Source organism: Chelon labrosus (genome assembly GCF_963514085.1).
Source record: "Chelon labrosus genome assembly, chromosome: 6".
NCBI classification, from domain to species: Eukaryota; Metazoa; Chordata; class Actinopteri; order Mugiliformes; family Mugilidae; genus Chelon; species Chelon labrosus.
In genome coordinates, this window is record NC_140342.1 from 28092408 (window position 1) to 28108356 (window position 15949).

Genomic DNA, 15949 nt, shown 5'->3' on the forward strand with positions numbered 1-15949 from the left:
TACAACATGGGAAGATGTGAACATAGGCAACTGGACTAGAACAATTATTTTGTGGAGAAAAGTTTGGTCTGGAGTCTAGGTCTAAGCCTAACCCTGCAAAGATCTGCTAGGCCAATCACATAATATGGGCGGGGCTTAATGTGGTGACGGACAGAACACGTCACCTGAGCACCGTGGCATTGAATTAGTTTAAAATGTCTCTGATTGGTTAGAGGACTGTCCAGTTGATGCAGAGGTATGTCTTTCCTCTGTTTTGGTTGAAACACGCCTCATAATGAAATGTTACCAGACTCTGATTCTGATCGAATCTGACTACGACAGGCTTCAAAGCAAAAGTAACGCTGTGGAAAGCAAGCAGAGTCTAAAGTGCAGTTTTCTCTTAATCCATGAAAACACGCCCCATAATGAAATCTAGATGGAGCCACAGCGGGCTAGTTGGTGTCTAGAAGGTAAGAGGCACGTCTACAGTTTATTGGGGCTCTAGGCAAAAAGTTTGCTTAATTTCCTCCTCTAGTGTTGTATATAAAACCACAGGTAAAGGCGCCATGTATAGGCTACGTCCGATTTCATATTTTCCTTGAATGAACCAGGAAGTTTCCAGGTCTCTCTGGTCCTTGGATCATTGTGTTCAGCTCTAAATAAACCTGGTTCTTCTCCAGATTCAGAGAGAAATTCAGATGACCAGATACATTGAGTCAGAAAGTCTATAATTACATCTGAATATTGTTCCAGAGTCATGTCCATGCTCTGTTTAGACCAACAGAAAAGATTTGAAATCACTGACTGATGGAAACTACTACTTCTTCTGCTTTAGTTCTCTGCTTTTTAAAATGAAAATCAAACTCTTATTAATTCCATTTTTTTTTTTTACAGTCTAAAACCTAAAGCGTATCACCATTGGACTCGAATGTAAATGAAGAGGTAATTTCAGTCAAACTTGAAAACAAACATTTAAAAAGGTTGATACATGCCGGTTATTTGCCACTTATCCTAAATCTCTGCTGCAGACACCCTAGATGTTTGACAGGGGACAGATCTAAACCCATAAATAATATTGACTGGACAGCTGGTATGACTTACATGTGCGAGGCGGTCGAAGCGTGCAAAGAGTTCGTTCAACATTCGCACCAGCTCCTGCGCTGACAGCGTCGTGGAGAGGTTAGTGAAGCCTTTGACATCTGCGAAAAGAATGCTGAATAAAATACGGAAATGTCACTTTAATAATATCCAGGTCAGCTGTGAAAAAGCACTTGTAACACAGATTTTACTTGTTGCATGTTTTACGAAGCATTGTCTCGATTAGTCAGTGGCAGCAGGAGAAAACCATCGGCCGCTCACCTGACATTCTCGTAGCGGTGGATGTAGATTCTGTGGAACTGATGCTGGAGGTGTTCGTCCTCTACATTTGTCATGTCGTTGATCATTTCCAAAACTACAAAACGTGGCAAGACTGATAACACCAGTCTCTCCTGCAGGGGTGGAAGAGAAACGTGATTAATGAACCTTTAAGCAGCAGGACTCACTTATCCAAGTAGTGTCAGATTTGGCCTGGTGGACGACAGGAAGGTTAAATCAAACATTTTAGCACGTCTGAAGGTTTCTCAGTCCTTGATGTTGAAGATGTTGAAGATGTAAGAGCAACTGGACTTGTAGGGTTTCCAGAAGATGTTTCATCCAAGTCTTCAGGTCTAAAAGACTTGTGGTGGGTTGGGGTTTAAATATGAAGGGTGGACAACGCCCACATCCACCAGTCTTTTAGACCTGAAGACTTGAATGAAACATCTTCTACAAACTCTACAAGTCGAGTTGCTCTTGTTTCAGCTTTGTTCTTTTTGGATCTATGTGATAAATACTGACTAGATCTTTGATTAGATCCTCTGCTACAATAAGCACAAAGTTACCACAATTAACAATAAAGAGTCTGAGAAGTGGAACAAATGAAATGTAAGACACCAGTCTGGATTCTTGTCCTGGTGTTGTGTCACTGTCCTGGATTTAAAACAAACATTTTATGACGACTGAAGGTTTATGGTTTATCAAAAAAACAAAAAAAAACAAAGCGGAAACAAGAGCAAATGGACGAGTAGAGTTTGTAGAAGATGTCTGAAGAACCTATTTGAAACGTCTTGAAGAAACTCTGATCATCTGATCCCACAGTTTGTTTCTCCTTTTTTAAAGAAGTTTTATAGAATTCAAAAATGTTTATGATAATAAAAACTGGAAGAATTAAGTGATGAACATTGACGACAAAGAGGAAATTAAACAGATGCACAAGTCAGAGAGTTAGCCCAGAAATACAGCATGTATGAACAAGATCCCGTATGAAATAATTTCAGTCTAAGCTCCTCGAGCAGGAGCCTCCAAATCCTCTAGGCCCACAAACACAACACAACACAACAACACAACACAACAACACAACACAACAACACAACACAACAACACAGTCTTGTAGTTTTTGTGCTGACGCAGTGCCACTTGGCAAAAGCAGAGACAGATTTGGAGTGGGAGCAAAGCAGCGTCCCTCTGTATTTTTATTTATTTTATTTATTTTGATTATTTTGGCCTCTGGGATGTTCACCAGCGCCAAGCAACCGCCTCCTTCAGATACTGAATACATTAGAAGCAACCAGAAACCATGACATCGGCATGTTCACGATCAGAAACCCTGCAGCATTTATTATTTTTTTTAAATGTCTAATAACTGGACAGAAACCAGACGAGACCAGTCTGTGCGTCCTAAAGCCTCTCTCGGAGTAAAGCTGACAGATTGGAGAGTCACATGACTTCTTTCTGCTCCTTCATATCAGGGGTCGGCTTTAATCCGTCTCTCTTCAGGACGCCGAGGTTTATTTTGACCCGCGTTCAACATCCTGCCGTCACAAATGCTCACATTCTCCAGCAGCTGTGCACGCTCCGGATTATTGGTGTGTTTGATTATTTAGTGTGTGAGGTGAAAGGCATGCTGGGAGTTTGTGACAGGTGCTAAACGACACCTGGGGGGGAAAGTAACTGGAACTGACTGAGGTTAGTGGAGGATGATGATTAGGATGATGATGATGATGATGATGATGATGATGATGTTAGACTTTGTTTCTTCCTGTCAAAGGTCAGAGATCAAAGACAACAGCAGCAGCAACTGTGCACACTATTGGATCAACCTCCAGCCAATCAGAGCAACGCGTTAACGGAGGCATCAACATTTGAGTCTGACTTCCAGGCTTTGTCACATTTTAGCCGAACAATCATTTATTCGATAATTCTCCAACAAAGAATAAACATTTTTGGCCTTTTGATGTGCAGACTGTAGCCTAGCCTAGCCTAGCCTAGCCTAGCGTAGCCTAGCTCAAAATTTGGATACAAAGAAATAAAAAATACCTCCGCATCAACTGGATAGTCCTCCAACCAATCAGAGGTGTGTATGACTACTGTTACTCTTCTGTCCATCACCACGTTAAGCCACACCCCCAAATGATCTGATTGGCCCAGCAGACTCTTTGCAGGAGCAGAATCAGTTCCCAACAGAGAGACTCTAGATAAACTTTACACAACAAAAAAGTATATGAAGGTGAATGAAGTTGATCTGGCTTTGAGGGTTAGCACCTGAAGCAAAAACTTTATTTCTATGGTGAATGGGTTTTACTTCATCTTTAAAGATATACACCGATCAGCCATAACATTATGAACATCATTTGTGTGTGTGTCTGTGTCAGGCTGCATCCTGCCATCAAGGAGTGTCATTGCTATGGGGTGGGGGTGTCTGGTCTGGTCTAGGTGGGTGCTACATGTCTAAGTAACATCCACACCAATGAATGCCAGGTCCAGAAGTTTCCCAGCAGAACACTGAACTGTCACAAGATGGTTTAAATGTTATTTACTTCTCCTGGCAGTGGTCATAATGTTGTGGCTGTATCGGTGTATTCTTAAAGTTCTGTAATTAGATTTTCTGGACAGGATGCAATAAAAGAATACTAAAAACAAAAGGTATATTTGTGTGCACTTCATGTGAATATGACTACTGCACAGTTTTCCATTAAAAAATAAAAAATGCAGCCTCATGTGTCCTCGGTGAAGCTGCATGACGCCGTCTGAGAGCTCTGGAGAGGCTCTTCAAACCTCGAGCACAAGTAGAGGCAGAGAGAGAGAGAGAGAGAGAGGGTGAGGACGGATAATAGCAACGAGACGGAGCGAGGCTGAATGAAGAAGCAGCTCGGCGGTGGTGGGACGTCACCTCCTTTCGTCTCAAGGACACAATCACGCCGAGAGAAAACAGTTTGAACTGCTTCAAAGCCACGTGTTACGCTGTGAGGCCTCCTTTAAATAATGCAGCATGTCGTTAAACAATGATGTTTACCACAAACCTCTGGTTAGTACGGCAGCAGACGTGAGCTCAAGTATTATATTTGCACATTTGTTTTGCCTCCGATGTGTAAAATAAAACCATTCTGCTCCATTTAAATATTCAACATTTAACAACTTCAGTGATTAGATAATTAAATTAAGCTATAAAACACAACTGTTACACTTCACATCTTTAATTAATACAATTAAGGCTGTTGAAGTTTAAGCGCCGTTAATTTTATTTATTTATTTTTTGAAAACGCATGACTAACGCGCATCACAGTGAGGTTGTAGCCTGGAAACCAGACCGACATCCAGACCATAAATAGTTTGTTACTTGGTGATGGACAGAAGAGTAACATGAATCTAGTTTAAAATGACTCTGATTGGTTGGAGGATGATCCAGCTGATGCAGAGGTGTTTTAGTTCTCTGTTTTGATTGAAACACGCCTCATGCTGAAATGTTACCAGACTCTGATTCTGATCGAGTCTGACTACGACAGGCTACAAAGCAGACGTAAGACTGTGGAAAGCAAGCAGAGTCTAAAGTGCAGTAGTCGTACGTGATTTTATCCTGTGGAGGGAAGTAATACGCCCTGTATCATCGAAAATCCCAAAAGAAGCAGAAGAAGAAAGCAATTCCCACCACAAGAGATGTTGATAAGCGTAATAAAAAAAAACACGTGATTAGTTTGTGTTAATAGCGCATTAGCTACAAAAATCCCAAGTTAAATATTTTGTTATTAAATTGCAAAAAGAAAACAGGAAGCAATCAAAGCTCCAGGAACACACTGGAAAGCAAGCAGAATCGCAAGTGCGGCCGTAATAAGTGATTTTACCCTCCAGAGGGCGGTAATATGCCCGAACATGGCAAGAGAAGCAGAAGAAGCAAAAACAAAACAAAAAACGAGCAGAATTAGACAAAGAAACAACCTGAGACAAAATTATCTACATACATTTGCTACATTTGCACTCACATGTTGATATGAGGATTAAAAACTTAATACTTTATTGTGTTACGGTCGTCATCAAAAGAATAATCTGTCCAAAAAGAGGTCTTTGTTTAGAAACTGACAATAATCTAAGTCATAGTAGATTAGATAGTAGTAAATAGTGAAAATAGTGTGTCGGAGGAGAGCAGGTGTTTGCGTTGTTGTGTTGTGTTGAGTTGAGTATGAAGGTCCAGACAGACAAACATGTCAGTGGAGCGTTGCTAATGCTTGGCAACCAAACGCTGCAGGGTCTGGTGCTCCACTGTGAGTCACTGCAACAAATGTGGATTTTTACAGTCGTCTTGGATCCAGACTGAGAATGTGAAGCTGTGAGGAGCTGACTGCTGTCAATCCACGTTTACTAATGAAACCTCACACTGCATCAGACAAAACACTGCAGCATCACTACTATCGTTTTTTATCTATAAGTTCCAGTAGAAGCTCCTGAATTTCTGGTGAGTGTTTATTTGAACATTTATTTCCAGTCAGGTTTCTTATCTATGCATGGATTAGACTATTCATTTCAACTCAATTGATGATGATGATGATGATGATACCATCGTGGCTATACCATCGTATCTATAACTATTTTCTTTTTATAGTCCAGACTGAATTCTGGGGTAGGTCTGGGTCTGTTTTTGGACGATTTGTGAAAGACGCCTAAAGTTTCCTTTGAGTCAAAGAAACATCTGAGTTTCATGAATCTACAAAAAATAAAATTTAAAGAGAAGATTGTTGAATGTTGACCTGTGGAGCAGAAGAACCATGCAGCCTGAACCTGGACCTGAACCTGGACCTGGACCTGAATGCTCATTTTACTGACGAGGACTAGAAGTGATGCCGTTCCATTTATGTTTTAAATAAAAGTGCCTATTAGTTCATTTGGTTTTGTGGCAATTTACTGACCACTTATTTTATTATTTATTTGAGAACAAAAACTAAATCCTGTTGAATATGTATTTTTTCCCCCAAGCAGGATCCTTTTTAAAACCTTTTAATTTTGTTTTTTGTAATTGTTCGTGTTCAGACGAAGACGGACTAAAAAACGAATTTATATCACCAATCCACACGTAATATAAACATAAATATTCATGAGATTTCTACTAATAAACAACCAGTTTTTAATTAAATTTATATTTTGCACAATGCAAAACAGGCCTAATGCAGATGAAATAAAAAATGCTGATGCACAACTTGTCAACATGATTTCATTATTAACACAGAACGTACATACGTATTTAAAGGTTGTTTAAAATAACCTTAAATTCAGTCTCCAGGCTGTGGAACGATCTGACCGAGGAAATCAGGCCAGCCGAGTGGGTGTGTCCTGGTTTAGACAGAGTTTTATTTGAATGTTTTCTTTTTATGAACGTTTCTTTAGAACTGCACGCCGGTTTCCTCCAGCTGAGGATCTTGTTTAAAGTCATTTTTGTCCTTCCTCTCCACGAGTTCCTGCAAAACGCTGCAGCTCATCTTTTATCTTCACCAGGATCTACTCTGAACTTTGAGGGGACATTCTTAGAAAACATCATGATTCTAAGAATTATCTTAAAATTTAGCCACTAGGAGCAACTCTTTGTGATAAGAATCTTTAGGAATACTAATCTCCTACAACCACATAAGCCCCATCGTCTAGTCGTCCCAGTAGAACAGATCCTGAAGAGGAGGGAGGATCGAGCTGTTGCATCTGCAGCTGTTAAACTCTATCTATCCCAAAGTCTTTCCTGGTTTTAATTAGTTTTAATTAAGAGTTTTTATCTGTACTTGGGTGTTTTATTGTTTTAATTATCTCCCAGTTTATGTGCCTGCTTCTAAATTCGTTAAAAACTGATTTGAAAAGTGCTTTCCAGGAAATCTTTAAAAAAGTCAACACATTTTTAATGAAACTGAATCTCCATCTGTGCTATATTGGTTTAGTTTGAATGATTTCAGAGCGATATGGGACAGTTAACGGCATTAACATCCAGCCGGCTCACTGACGACTGCTGTCTTCATTCATCGTCGTGTTCAAGGTTCACCAGGAAACACTTTGTTTAAAAGCTGAAATAAAAAGAGTTTGATCTGGAGCTGATCTACGCTCAAACATGGAGAAACCAAAAGGTTGGGTTTTTCTTTTAGCTTTAAACCATTAAATGTCTCATCACGGAGCTTAACGGCTTCTCTTTGGATAGTTTCACACCCCAGTGGGTTCGTCTCATCTAGTGGAACGCAGCTCATCGTCTTTAACATCGGTTTCATTACTCAGGACGGGACCCCCTCCCCCCCGCCCCATCACTAGTGCTTAATTCCACAGGACCTCATCTATCTAGGACAGGACGAGACAGTGGAGCTTAAACAGTTAAAATCTATCAGAATAAACAGGTGAACCATTTACCTACACTGATCAGCCACAACATTATGACAGGAGAAGTGAATAACATTTAAACCATCTTGTGACAGTTCAATGTTCTGCTGGGAAACTTCTGGACCTGGCATTCATTGGTGTGGATGTTACTTAGACATGTAGCACCCACCTAGACCAGACCAGACACCCCCACCCCATAGCAATGACACTCCTTGATGGCAGCAGCCATCCCCAGCAGGATGCAGCCTGACACAGACACACACACAAAAACAGTTTAGGAACAACTAAAAAAAAAACATGAAGAACAGCACAAGGTGTTGACCTGGCCTCCAAATTCACTAGATCCCAAACTGATCAAGTATCTGTGGGATGATCCACAGAGGCCCCTCCCCTCAAAGACCCCCCACTAACAACAGGACACCCTCAGAAGGCCCATGTCCATTCTCTGATGAGTCACCACAAGAGAGACCTGCACAATATTAGGAAGGTGGTCATAATGTTATGGCTGTACGAACACTTCCAGTCTCTATAAGCAGATATAACAGCCAAACATTGTATTTGGACTCTTTGATAGAAGTTTACAGCTGACAGGAAATTCATTTTCATTTGATCCATTAACATCTTGGCTTCAGATCACAACAACAACTAGAACGCGTTCCCTTGCCACTGTGGTCTCGAGAACACTCCCTGATTGGCCAACATTAGGGCGTCCAGCTCGGGGCGCCATTACCTCCACGTCCCGTAGCTTCTCACAGCCTTCCAGGAAACACGGCGGCCGCTAAAAAGCTTTTCTGTGGCTTCTAAACAGAGCCCTCTGTCTCACGGTGTGTAATAGCTGGACGGCTTGTGTTTGTGAACACTCTGACTCAGACCGTGTGTTGTCTTGTTTAGGACACGTGTGATCGATGCAGCGTCCGTGTTCTCCTCCTCCCGGAGGACTCGTTAGCCCGACAGCCGGTGCTGTTAGCAGGAGTCCATCAGCTGCTTTAGCCTCCTTCGTCGTAAACAGGAAGTCAGGAGACGTTTTATTTGCACATCTGCATCTCACTGTCTGTCTGTCTGCCTCTGGACCAGCGGAGCCCGAAGGTCACCTGGAGGTTACCGTCCAATATCTGTTTAATTTCACTGATCTAAAAACATGTTCCTGTTTAAATTAAAAGCCTGACGCAAGTGTGATTATCCTCCGCTGCAGACATGCTGCTGTTGTTAGATGATATTAGAGCTCACTCTTCACCACAAAGCGACCAATAAACCAGCCAAACGTCGCACTAAAACGAGTCAACTCCAACTAGAGATGTCCTGGTCAGTATCGGGGCCGATCCAGTCATTTTTAAAATGATCGGATCAGACTCAGGCTTCAGCCAAACGAGATCTTTTCTAGTTAATTTATTTTTGTTCTGACATGAACTGAAACCATGTCCCTGCAGCGTCAGAACATCTTCTTCTTCTTCTGTTTTAATGTTGTTTGGCTAGCATCAAAGCTGCCAAAAACACACAAGAAGAAGAGGAAGAAAAACAACAACAATAAAAATCATGTGACTGATCACGTCCGTTGGGAATAAACATTTCATTATTTAAGATCAGATCAGAGGTGGGATTGGCCGATACTGAATATTAAAAGATAAATATCGGATCAGAAGGGCAAAGAAAAACTCAAACGGAGAACGATTTAATTGGAGAAACAGATTCCTTCATCTACAGGTGAGTATCTGCTCAATAACAGACTCTAATCATGAGAGTTTGAGGGTTAGATAAAAACTCAACTCCCCAGAAGAGAACTGAAGACTTGGATCGGTATCAGGCTTCAGCTAAGTCTGATGTTTTATAGTTAGGTCTGACGTAAACCAAAACCATGTCCCTATAGCATCAAAACCTCTTCTTCTTCTGTTTTAATGTTGGTTGGCTAGTGTCAAAGCTTCTAAAAATCAAAGAAGAGGAAGGAGATGTCTCCTGTGTGGAAGTTCTTGATCAGTACCTAGTGTAATGTGGATGTGTGGTGAGGTGGTAGTAGTTGATCATGTAAACAGAATCCATGGAGTCCACTCAGTCAAAGGCTGCACCCAAACAACAACAACAAACACTGAACGTTTAAAAGAAGAGAAAAGTTTCCTGGAGACAGCGTCAAGGAGAAACATCTTCCAGAGAGGGTTAGGGAGTTTATGGCAGCGTTGGATGACCAGAACATTTCTGGAGTAGAGAACACAAGGTACCAGCTACCCTCTCCACACTACATTAACTTTGACAGAAAGATTTATTGGACTGAATCCAGTCCACTCTAGGAGAAGACAAGGAAGACAAGGACAGACTTTAGGAAGACACAGGAGACCAACTCTAGGAGAAGACAAGGAAGACAAGGACAGACTTTAGGAAGCTACAGGAGACCAACTCTAGGAGAAGACAAGGAAGACAAGGACAGACTTTAGGAAGACACAGGAGACCAGCTCTAGGAGAAGACAAGGAAGACAAGGACAGACTTTAGGAAGACACAGGAGACCAGCTCTAGGAGAAGACAAGGAAGACAAGGAAAGACTTTAGGAAGACACAGGAGACCAACTCTAGGAGAAGACAAGGAAGACAAGGACAGACTTTAGGAAGACACAGGAGACCAGCTCTAGGAGAAGACAAGGAAGACAAGGACAGACTTTAGGAAGCTACAGGAGACCAACTCTAGGAGAAGACAAGGAAGACAAGGCAACCTTCAGCCAATTCAGAATCCAGTTAACCTAACGTCTTTCAACTGTGGGAGAAAAAAAAACAAAAAAAACACAGAAGTTGTGATTAGTAATGTCCAGTCATGGACTCACCTGTCTCTGGTTCTCCGTCTCCAGTCTCAGTCGGGCTTCGATGCAGCGCCTCGTCTCCAGGAAGGCCTGGCGCTGGGCCCGGTCCGACAGGTAGCTGATGAATATCCCAGCGGTGTTCATGCACATGAACAACACGGCCTGAGCTGCCACCTGAAAACACACAGAGAGACGGGACAGAGACGTCAAGTAAAACACATCTGTTTATCTCCTGAGTGGGGATAGATGGAGGAGTAGATGAAAGAGGAGAAGAAGAGAAGAGGAGGAGGAGTTAGGGAAGGGGGGATGAATGAGAAAGAGGATGGGGAGAAGAAGGAGGAGGAGCAGAAGGAAGAAGAGGATTGTGAGAGGGAGAGGAGGAGGTAAAGGAGGAGATGAGTAGAAGATGGAAGGAGGAAGAGAGAAAAGAGGATGAGGAGAAGGAGATGAAGATGGGGAAGGAGGGAGAGTAGAAAAAGGAGAAGGAAAAAGGTGACAAGGGAAGAGATGATTAGGAGGAAAAGGATGAGATGAAGGAGAAGAAAAGGAAGGAAGAAGAGGAAGAAGAGGAGAAGAAGAAGAAGAAAGGTGGAGGAGATGAAGGAGGAGAAGAAGAGAATAGGAGGAAGAGGATGAAGAAGAAAAAGAAAAGAGGATTAGGACAGGAAGGAAGAGGAGGATGAGAGGGAAGAGGAGTATGGGGAGAATGAGGAAGAGGATGGAAGGAAGGAAGAGGAGGATGTAAAGGAGGAGGAGAGTAGAAGATGGAAGGAGGAAGGATTTCGGATGGATGGATGAGAAGCAGATGAAGATCAGGAGGAAGAGATGAAAGAGGAGAAGAGTGAGGAAGAAGACGACAAGAAAGCAGGGGAGGAAGAGGAGAAAATGAGAAGACGTTAACAACAAATTGTTCAAACATGTGGAGTCTGAACTAAAAAGACTCAGTGGAGTCATCTGCTGAGAGTCTGAGCTTCATGACCATGTGACGGGGTAACACAGTCATCCATTCATCAGTGACCTGGTTAACCTGGGACCAGTCATTCATTCATCAGTGACATGGGTAACCTGGGACCAGTCATCCATTCATCAGTGACCTGGTTAACCTGGGACCAGTCATCCATTCATCAGTGACATGGTTAACCTGGGACCAGTCATTCATTCATCAGTGACATGGGTAACCTGGGACCAGTCATCCATTCATCAGTGACCTGGTTAACCTGGGACCAGTCATCCATTCATCAGTGACCTGGGTAACCTGGGACCAGTCATTCATTCATCAGTGACATGGGTAACCTGGGACCAGTCATCCATTCATCAGTGACCTGGTTAACCTGGGACCAGTCATCCATTCATCAGTGACCTGGTTAACCTGGGACCATTCATTCATTCATCAGTGACATGGGTAACCTGGGACCAGTCATCCATTCATCAGTGACCTGGTTAACCTGGGACCATTCATTCATTCATCAGTGACCTGGTTAACCTGGGACCAGTCATCCATTCATCAGTGACCTGGTTAACCTGGGACCAGTCATCCATTCATCAGTGACCTGGTTAACCTGGGACCAGTCATCCATTCATCAGTGACCTGGTTAACCTGGGACCAGTCGTCCATTCATCAGTGACCTGGTTAACCTGGGACCAGTCATCCATTCATCAGTGACCTGGTTAACCTGGGACCATTCATTCATTCATCAGTGACCTGGTTAACCTGGGACCATTCATTCATTCATCAGTGACATGGTTAACCTGGGACCAGTCGTCCATTCATCAGTGACCTGGTTAACCTGGGACCATTCATTCATTCATCAGTGACCTGGTTAACCTGGGACCAGTCATCCATTCATCAGTGACCTGGTTAACCTGGGACCATTCATCCATTCATCAGTGACCTGGTTAACCTGGGACCATTCATTCATTCATCAGTGACCTGGTTAACCTGGGACCATTCATTCATTCATCAGTGACCTGGTTAACCTGGGACCAGTCATCCATTCATCAGTGACCTGGTTAACCTGGGACCAGTCGTCCATTCATCAGTGACATGGGTAACCTGGGACCAGTCGTCCATTCATCAGTGACATGGGTAACCTGGGACCAGTAATTCACTCATGAGAGACCTGGTTAACCTGGGACCAGTCATTCATTCATCAGTGACATGGTTAACCTGGGACCATTCATCCATTCATCAGTGACCTGGTTAACCTGGGACCATTCATCCATTCATCAGTGACCTGGTTAACCTGGGACCATTCATTCATTCATCAGTGACCTGGTTAACCTGGGACCATTCATTCATTCATCAGTGACCTGGTTAACCTGGGACCATTCATTCATTCATCAGTGACCTGGTTAACCTGGGACCAGTCATCCATTCATCAGTGACCTGGTTAACCTGGGACCAGTCGTCCATTCATCAGTGACATGGGTAACCTGGGACCAGTAATTCACTCATGAGAGACCTGGTTAACCTGGGACCAGTCATTCATTCATCAGTGACATGGTTAACCTGGGACCAGTCATCCATTCATCAGTGACCTGGTTAGTATAATGTATAAAGTCTAATGTTTCTGTTTCATGTGTTTGATCTTTGTCTACTTTCAGGGTCGTATTACTCTAAATCTACAGATGTTTGGAGTCATTATCAAGGATAGTTGATAAAAAAAATAAATAAATTAAATGATACCAAAGCCACAGAAATAAACTCCATATTGTTTGACTGAATCGTGGAAAAAACACCCAACTAATCTACAACAAAAGTGTCAAGGTGAGATTAAAAATGAATGTCTCTGGTGAGCGTGATGCCACCGACGGGACGAGTCAATGAGCCAAGACGTGAGCCAAGAACATCTGAAACCAGAGCAGCACAACAGTTACAGAGCCAAAAGAAAAACCAGGTCACGGATCAAACGAGTGAACGCTCAAACTGCACGGCTACGATTTACCACGTATGTCACAAAGGCCACTGTCCTGTACGACCTCGGGACGGCGTGTGATAAAATGCTTCCTGTCACAGCTATAAATAACTACTTTACTAAAGATAATCTAAATGTTTTTGCATATTTATTTAATGAAACCTGTGATGAAAAAAATGTAAGAATGAATACAACAGTGCAGAATAGTGAATGAAAAGATAAAACAGACCTCCAGAGTTTTATGAAGAGCACGTCTGTCCATTGTTTAAGCCAAGTGAAGGAAGTTTAAAGCATTAATAACTGATGTTTGGCCACTTGGGGGCAGCAGAGGGAACCCTTAAGTAATTTCGTATTTTTAATTTTTGTTTTCTTAAATTTCTGTTTAAACATCCTGGAGAAGAGAACACAATCATTTAGAGTTGGGTTACTGTGTTGGGATACACAAATAAAACTATCCATTAGAGACGGAAACAAACACAGGACCTCCTGGTGGTTACGGATATGAACGATTTGCCCGGGATTAAGATCAGAGATGATCCTCAGGTAAAACCCAAGTGAACTAGTCTTCAAAAGCAAAGCGGAGCAAAGCGATACAGCATTAAGGCAACCTGAGGGTATTAAAACCATGTTCACACGGGACCTCTAGTGTTTTATAATAATGTTGGAGGTCGCCTGTGATCTTAATCTTAATTGGGATGATAGTGGACATGAGGATGAAGAGGAGCCCTCATCAGCCACCATTTATCCAGGATCTTGGAGTGGAAAGGGTGACCGTCTTAGGGTCCACGTCACCGTAGACGTCACCTGGACACTGAACACCACACAGCTGGTTAAGAAGGCTCAACAGTGGCTTTAGTTCCTGAGGAGGATGAGGAAGTTTGGGATGTCACCTTAGATCCTCGGCAACTTCTACAGCTGCATGGTTCAGAGCATCTTGACCTGCTGCATCACTGTGTGGTATGGCAGCATTACGGAACATGTCTACCAGCGTAGGGTCCACTGGAGAGCTGCCTCCATCACCGAGGACCCCACCCACCCCAAATATGGACTGTAGGACTTCAAAACTGAAGAAGTCCTTCATCCCCACTCATAAACAGCTGACAGGACTTCATGTCACACAGTAAACATGTCTCTACACTGTGCACGCGACAATAAACTCTTTGAATCTTGAATCTAATCCCGTGAGAATCGTCCATGTCTGAATCGTCCGTAAAACTAATCCAGTGTGAGTCTGCATCTCTGTGTTAGGCTGCAGAGTGGAGACGTCTCTGACCCATTCACCCGTTCAGACGGATGAAATCATTAAATCAAGCATTAACGTGTTCATCAGTAAAGGTGGAGCTGATTTAAATACCGACAGGTCGCTGGTAATTTCTTCCCAGGGATCATTAGTCTCATCACATCATGTTTTTATTTAACTAAAGCTGTCACGGGGGGAGGGGGGAGGGTCATCTCTGAATCACATGACGTCCCCAGGTAAAACTAATCCCGTGAGAACAAGGCTTTACAGGAAAGATTTTCAGAGAGTGGAAGTATCAGTGTTTCCAGTGAGTCATAAAAACATGGCGGCCCTCCTTAATTCTCTGAGCGATGACTGCGTAAAAGCTGCAGGCTTTCATCATGCAGCAGCTCTGCACGATGAACCGTCAGAGCTGATGTAACTCTCTGCAACATCAGACGGGTTCTTCTTCTTCTTCTTCTTCTTCCTCCTCTTCCTCCTCCTCGTCTGAACGAGGGCCGGGTTTCCTCCTATCCCCGCCGGAGCTTTTACGTGACACATGTGTCAAAACAGTTCAACGCGGAGGGAAACCTGTCGCTTCACACCAGCTGAAGATGTCAAAATGAACCGTTTTCAATGGTTTCAGAAGAATAGCTCGGTGTTTATTTGTGGTGCTCTCGTGGGAGGGTGGGGGGAGAGGGGTGGGGTGGTAGGTGCGTATGGGGAGTAATTACCGACATAGACAAGTTTGAACAGGTCCTGAACATCTGCTACCCTCTACAGTATCTCTCTGTCTATATCAGGAAGACCACTGGGACGACAGAGAGTCTGCAGGAGGCTGATACGGTTCCATATCCATAAATCGTAATAATTTGAAACATTTACAGCGTTTAAATCGTCCCCAGGGCCTCAGACGTCCAGGGTCTGTTTGGGATTATGGGACTATGTGCCAGTAAGAATGCAATATCATTTCCTGGTCTTGACGTCCTGATAATCGTTGTATTCATTTGGTTTAGACCTGAATAAAAACAGACTTATGTGTTCACGGGAACAAACTTGAACCTCAGCCGAGATCTTCCGTATTCACTTCCATGTTTCTGTTGAGTTTCTGCTCTGAACCAAAACCTGATGCCGGCCTCAGACGACGAGGAAATCTCTTGAAATCCTACCTGATGTTGACATAAATCAAGAGCTCAGGTATTTTTCCGTCTAAGCCCAAACATGTTTGGGTTTTAATCGGGGCGGCTCCGATGAGTCTGACTGATCTGTGAACACGTCACATTACAAGATAATCTGAACTCGTACTGAACACCGAGCTGGGTAATAGGTCAAGCTTGTTCCATGCTCCGCGAGAAGTTTGT

The 15949-nt window shown here is 43.0% G+C and overlaps 1 protein-coding gene across 1 annotated transcript in view; it reads right to left on the minus strand.

The window, feature by feature from the left end:
* Positions 1-15949, minus strand: part of adcy8 (adenylate cyclase 8 (brain)) — a gene marked incomplete at its 3' end in the record, with an annotated part of 86457 nt that overhangs the window by 41572 nt on the left and 28936 nt on the right. The window contains exons 2-4 of the mRNA XM_084546560.1: positions 10479-10628; positions 1339-1469; positions 1081-1192 (exon numbers count right to left, since the gene is read on the minus strand). Coding sequence (XP_084402686.1) covers positions 1081-1192; positions 1339-1469; positions 10479-10628 — 393 coding nt within the window. The remainder of the gene's footprint in view (positions 1-1080; positions 1193-1338; positions 1470-10478; positions 10629-15949) is intronic.